We start from the raw sequence: 6,091 nt of genomic DNA on the forward strand, positions 1-6,091 counted from the left end.
CTCTTTAAACACTTACAATATAATACTGTTGACTCAGCATCACAAACACTGTCTCGTTTGTGGTCTCTGACCAGAGAGACATGTGGAGATGTTCCATGTAAATATGAAAATTTTCCATACAAATATATTCCTGCTGTGTTCCTGCTGCACCCTGTTTTACATGTTGTTTATTCACATCCTGGTTTTTTCTTTTTCTCATACTTTTTCCATTCCAAACATCCAACATCCTGCACGTGAGAAGGAGGATACTCTGCTTTTCCATTGGCTGTGCTTTGCATGTACATCACAGGTGTTACTGAAACAGAGTAAATCCAGCAGCTCTGTGTTTGATCCTCCATCAGCTCTTCACTGTAATCCAGATCTCCTAACATGATGCTCTGCTCCGGACTCAGCAGCACACTGTGTGAGTACAACACACTGATCATCCTTTATTTATACATGAAATCAGCTGCACATGTTCAGTCTAATCCTTTTCTAGCTTTCCACTGTGCTGTACTGTGACATGCTTTTCTTTCTGCTTTATTGGATCAGTTCATCTAACATCCTAAATACATGTTTGCATCACCTCAGCAGGACAGTTAGGCTTCACAGAGTCCTGAGAGCAATTCATGGCTGATCATTTACTTTGAAGAGTTGAAGTCAAACTGTCAACACAAATAAGTTTATTGACAAAAGTTGGAAAGATGAAGAGAATAAATGTGTCATTGAAATCTGCTGTTTAGAAAGAGTTTCCAAAGAATCCAGGTGTGAATGAAAGCAGCAGCTTTCTCCTGTTTGCTTTTCATTTCTGTTTCATGTTTTGAGGTGAATTCAACTTGATATCAAACACACAGTCTGACACTGAGCTTTCTTTCTGTCTCTTTCAGTGCTGGCAGCAACCTGTTCACTCATCACTTCAGGTAAATGCTGTTTTACTGCTTCTTATATTCTGGTCACAAAGAGCCTTTCTGTGAACTTTCTCATTATTAGAGCTCACCTCTTCTTCTTCTGTCTGTAACTACTAAATATTGTATTTGTGTGATCTAAAATCTAAACTCTATCCTTCACACACACCTTTTTAAAATCTTATTTCTGTTCCCAGTGAAAATGAAATGAAACCTGTCTGGTGGCTGCTGGGCGGGTGGGGGGGGGGGTTCTGGATGTTGTGGGGCTCCTTGTTGACATGTGAGGAAATCAGGGATAGAGGCTTTGGATTGCAATCCTTTAAATCAATTTTGATTTAAAGCAGACCTTCTCAAAGTGTGGGGTCCGCCCCCTAGGGGGGCACAGAGCCATTGCAGGGGGGTATGAAAAGGGGGGGGGGGGGGGGGATACAAAACGCTTGGACACTGCTAGCACGGGGCGGCCACAGAAACGCAAAGCAGGAGATGAAGCGTCGCTGAATATGTTTCCAAACCAACTTCATTCTGAGCCAAAGACGAGAAAATATGGTGAAGCAAATCTGCCCTTTGGCTTCGCCTGCACAGGTGCTGAGGTCGGTCTCCCTGCAGAACTGGTTTCCCTGCGTCGGGAGCAGCGCTGGGCTGTTCAAATCACAGACAAACAGGATCCCACATTCTTGATCTTTAGTTCAAACACTTGTTGTAATGACTAACTGCTCCTGACATGTTGGAGATGTTTGCTCTTTATACAGTAAAGTTACAGCAGGATACAAATAACATCAGGCTGATCCTGCCACGATTTGTTCCCTCGGTTCAAATCACGGACTAACAGGATCCCACAGCTGTTTATGTTTTTGAACCCATTTTGCACAGAGAGACATTTTTTGACAAATGTATTGATGCAATGTTGAATATAGATAGATAATAACATGATAGATATTATGTCTCTGCACTCTTTACAAACTGTGATCTTTGTTGTCCACCCTGGAGCTAAATCAGCCAGCAGCTTCAGCAGACAGAGGTTACTGTAAGCTTCGCTGACACTAACCGTGTTTCACATCCATCAGGGAAAACTAAAGTAAGATGAGGGACCAGCTGTAGCTTCACCTTCAGCAAGAAAATGATCAACACATTCCCCATTAATTTATCAGAAATGTACAATTTATTTTTTATTTCAGGCTTTATCAGAGCTCAAGTTTCCGTTCCTCCTCCTGTGACCCCCATATCCACAGGGAGAGTGGTCACCTCTAACGGCCTCAGTGTTCATCGCCTGAGCTGTGGTAAGATGGAAAATAGTGTCCAAGAATTCACACAGCTGCTTATTTTCAGTTTAAATTGTATTTTCCTGATCAACAAACCAACAGTGCATTTATTCTTTAAAAAAAGCTCTGAGGATGTTGGACTGTGTATAAAAGTTCAGAAACATTTGATGTAGATTAGAAACAAAAACACTGACTTAAAGTTTCCTCCTTGATCAGAGTTAATGTAATATCCACTGTGGTGGTGTACAGAGGTACAATCCTCATTATTTATGGATCTGCAGCATCTGAGTCTGAAACTGAAGCCTGAAACCTGGATTATTGCATGTTGTGTTGAGTTGTTCCTTTTCTCTCATACTGTGTCTGTATAACAGTGGGTGGAATGATCATTGTGAGGTCAGCTGAGTACAGATGTGGAGGTGAAGTAATCTGCTCTCACGGTGACGCTCTGAACAACGTGAGGAACAGGTGAGCACTGTGGGATGGTAGAAGTGAGCCTTTGATTCAAAAGAAGAAACAAACTAAAACCTGTTGAACAGCTTTACTCAAACTAACAGGAAGTAAATGATTACCTGAAAGTAACTTGTTTCATATCTTTGAGCTGAAAACCAGCTGTTTCTGTCTCCCTGCAGCTGTGATGGAAAAACCGAGTGTGACATACAGTCAAACATTACTTATGATCCTGGAGTCTGCAAATACCTGGAGACCACCTACGACTGCTTGCCACGTAACGACTCTGTTAAACCTGTGATTAGAAATGACTGATGAACCCAATCTGTACATGAATGATTACAGTTTCTATGGGATCTGTGTCTGTTTCAGGCCAAAGTGTAATATGTCATGGATCTCAGGCAAACCTTCAGTGTGGTGAGAACACAGCTTCTCTTTCTTTGTACGTTTCCTGCAGTAAAAATATGTTTAGCTTTAGAAATTTGGCGCAGTTGATGGAAGCGACTTTTTAACACAGTGGACACCTGTTGATCCAGTTTGAAGGAAGTATCCATGAAAACTCCAAGATTCCTAACAGCATCAGTGAGGCGGTTAGCAACAGGCCCCAGTGTGCCAGTCAGTTGTCCCAGAAGCATATTTCTATCAAAAACAATAATTCCGTCTTCTTTTCATTTAAGGTAAGAGAGTCACATAGTAACCAGTCTTTGACATCCCCACAGAGGATGTAGTGAAGATGAAACATCCCCAGTCAAGTGGAGGTAGATTTGAATATCATCAGCACAGCAATGAAAAGAGACATTATGTTTTTCAAAAATGGAGCCCAGGGGCAGCATGTACAGAGAGAACAACACAGGACCCAGCACCGAGCCCTGGGGCACACCACAGCGAACAGGGGCAGAAGAAGAGGAATGTTTACCCACTGTGACAGAGAAGGACTTCTCTGAAAGATATGATTTAAACCATGAAAGAACATTTCCTGTAAGGCCAACTACATGTTCTAACCTTGCCAAAAGAATATCATGATCGACCATGTCAAAGGTGACGTCAGATCTAATAGAAGTAAGACCGCAGAGCGCCCAGAGTCAGCGATTAGAAGGAGGTCGTTGCAAACTCCTAGTAGGGCAGTTTGGGTGCTGTGACGCGGTTTAAATCCAGACTGGAATTCATCACTGATACTGTTTATCTCTAAATGTGTCTGTAGTTGCTGAAGCACTATTCAAATCAAATCAAATTTTATTTATACAGCACATATTCAAACAACAATAGTGTTTCACAGTCAGTAAAAGCAGGAGACAATTAAAAGACACAATAAAACAGGACAACAAACAATAGGTAACAACACAACAAGCTAGAACAGCCAACTGGTTAGAACCAAAAGCCAATGTAAAAAGATAAGTTTTAAGACGTGATAGACTCGGCAGTACGAACATGAACAGGGAGGTTATTCCAGAGTCTGGGTGCCACGGTTGCAAGTGCCCGGTCTCCTCTCGACTTCATTCGAGACCCAGGTTGTGCTAGGAGCCTGTTTTCTCTAAAATGTGCTTTAAGTAATTTAAAGGAGGTTTGTGATTGTTGGAGCCTGTTCTCCTCAGGCAGGTCATTCCACAGTCAAAGGCCCTGATGGTAAAAGCACACTCACTGTTAGACTTAAACCTCGACCTTAAACAGGACCCACCGGAGGATCATGGGGGGTCAACATTCACGCTCTGCAGCTTTAAAGACCCAGATGTGATCAGTAGAAGTTAAAAGTGAAACATGCAAAATCACACAAACATGTGAATCTCTCTGTCCCGCTGTGGAGGCATCTGCTGTAAAATTAGAACATTAACTAAAGTAAAATATTATTAAACATTAATTACACTCAGTGTCACACTAAAGATTCACTGCTGCAGTGAGTCAGTTACAAAATTAACACATAAATAAATGTGTGTTTCTTATTAAATCTTTTCTAAGCTGAAGTTCATGGTGAAGTTTCAGAAGTTATTTTTTCTTTTGAGGAATTTTTAATTTGATTATTGACCTTTTAACTTTGCGTTCATGCTGCAGCTCCTTCCTGCCCTGCTGATTGGACTCGGTTTGGAGGTCGCTGTTTCATCTTTAACAGCAGCATGAAGACCTGGACTGATGCTGAGGTACATCAGGAAATAACAGCAGCTGTCGCTGCATCACTGATGACATAAAGACTTTCTGTCTTTGACTGATTTTAAATGCATTCTCACACTTTTCATCTTCTGTGCACCTCATCTTCCTCCTCAGTGTTCCTGTCAGACACTCGGTGGAAATCTGGCCTCATACCACAGCACAGCTGAGTACACCTTCATCAGAGAGCTCACTCGCACAGCAGCAGGGTTGTATCCGACAGCTTGGGTTGGAGGCAACGACAGAGAGACTGTAAGTGTTTCACAGATAAAGAGGATGAGCTGCAGCTGTTTCTGATATTTCATATGTTTCTCTTCATATTCATCAGTTTGATTCAAAGGTCAACATGTGACAGACTGATTAATCAGGACTTTGTTCCTGGAGACAGATGTTGCTGTTGACTTGACTTTTCTTTTCATTTTTTACCTGCACAAACAAAATGAACCTTCGTTGTGTTCGAGTGGTGTAAGAGGTCTCATGTCTGCACTCTCAGCATAGATGCATCAAAGTACATCAGAACAAACTGAACTTTATTCTTCCAGGAAACTGTGTGGAAGTGGAGTGATGGTTCCCAGTTTGACTTCAAAAACTGGGGTAATGGACAACCTGACAACTCTGGAGATCAAGATTGTATGGAGATAAACAATGGAGGTACAAACTGAAAGTGGGCCTGTTGATGAAATGTGTTTGGTTTTTATATTGACTGAAGTCATGTGATCTTAGGTCTTTATAAGAACTGTGTTTGTTCTTTTTACATTAGAGAAGAAGAAAACATTTACAGCACAGACCTCTGATTTTATTTCTTTGTTTTGATTCTTTACAGGAGGAGATTATGTCAACGACAAAGGATGTAACACACAGAGAGGGTTTGTTTGTGTCAGAGACACAAACTGCTCCTTCGTGTCCTGACACGTCTGACATGATGATGTCACAGCCTCACTGCTGATGTCACTTCCAGCAGGATGTCAAGCCTCGATGACATCACTGCTGGATTCTGTTGATAAATATGATTTCATATCACAATAAACAGGAAAATAAATTCAATAAAATTTAAAGGAACTGAAATGTTGACCTGAAAGTGAGTCATTCATGCTTCAAATCATCATCTGATCATTTTAATAAACCTCAAAATGCTTTCTGTCTCCCTGCAGCTGTGATGGAAAAACCTGTGTGACATAAATACACCATCAGTACTTCTGATGCTGACAACTTAACTTTAAATCTAAAGAAAAGCAAATATCGCAGTGAATTGATGCAACGTTTGCAGTGAGCCAGTTTTTTGTGTGTCTGAATTATTAATAGCCTTTGATATCATTGTTATTCATAGTTCCTGTCTCTGTGCCTCCTCTGTGCTGTGTCATG

At 41.2% G+C, this 6,091-nt stretch overlaps 1 protein-coding gene across 1 annotated transcript; it reads left to right on the forward strand.

Moving 5' to 3' along the window:
* The first annotated feature begins 369 nt into the window (after positions 1 to 369).
* On the forward strand, positions 370 to 5,785 carry LOC147305478 (galactose-specific lectin nattectin-like). Its single transcript, XM_086277778.1, has 10 exons — positions 370 to 403; positions 867 to 899; positions 2,060 to 2,161; positions 2,515 to 2,608; positions 2,773 to 2,867; positions 2,963 to 3,007; positions 4,637 to 4,722; positions 4,847 to 4,981; positions 5,272 to 5,380; positions 5,553 to 5,785. Exons 1-10 carry the CDS (start codon positions 370 to 372, stop codon positions 5,636 to 5,638), a joined length of 819 nt encoding a protein of 272 aa, XP_086133904.1. The 3' UTR covers positions 5,639 to 5,785.
* The last annotated feature ends 306 nt before the right edge of the window (positions 5,786 to 6,091 follow it).

The sequence above is a fragment of the Aulonocara sp. 'chitande type north' Nkhata Bay genome, linkage group LG20 (genome assembly GCF_057382095.1).
Source record: "Aulonocara sp. 'chitande type north' Nkhata Bay isolate Kocher_YH1m ecotype deep benthic linkage group LG20, A_spYH_male_GT1.1, whole genome shotgun sequence".
NCBI classification, from domain to species: domain Eukaryota; kingdom Metazoa; phylum Chordata; class Actinopteri; order Cichliformes; family Cichlidae; genus Aulonocara; species Aulonocara sp. 'chitande type north' Nkhata Bay.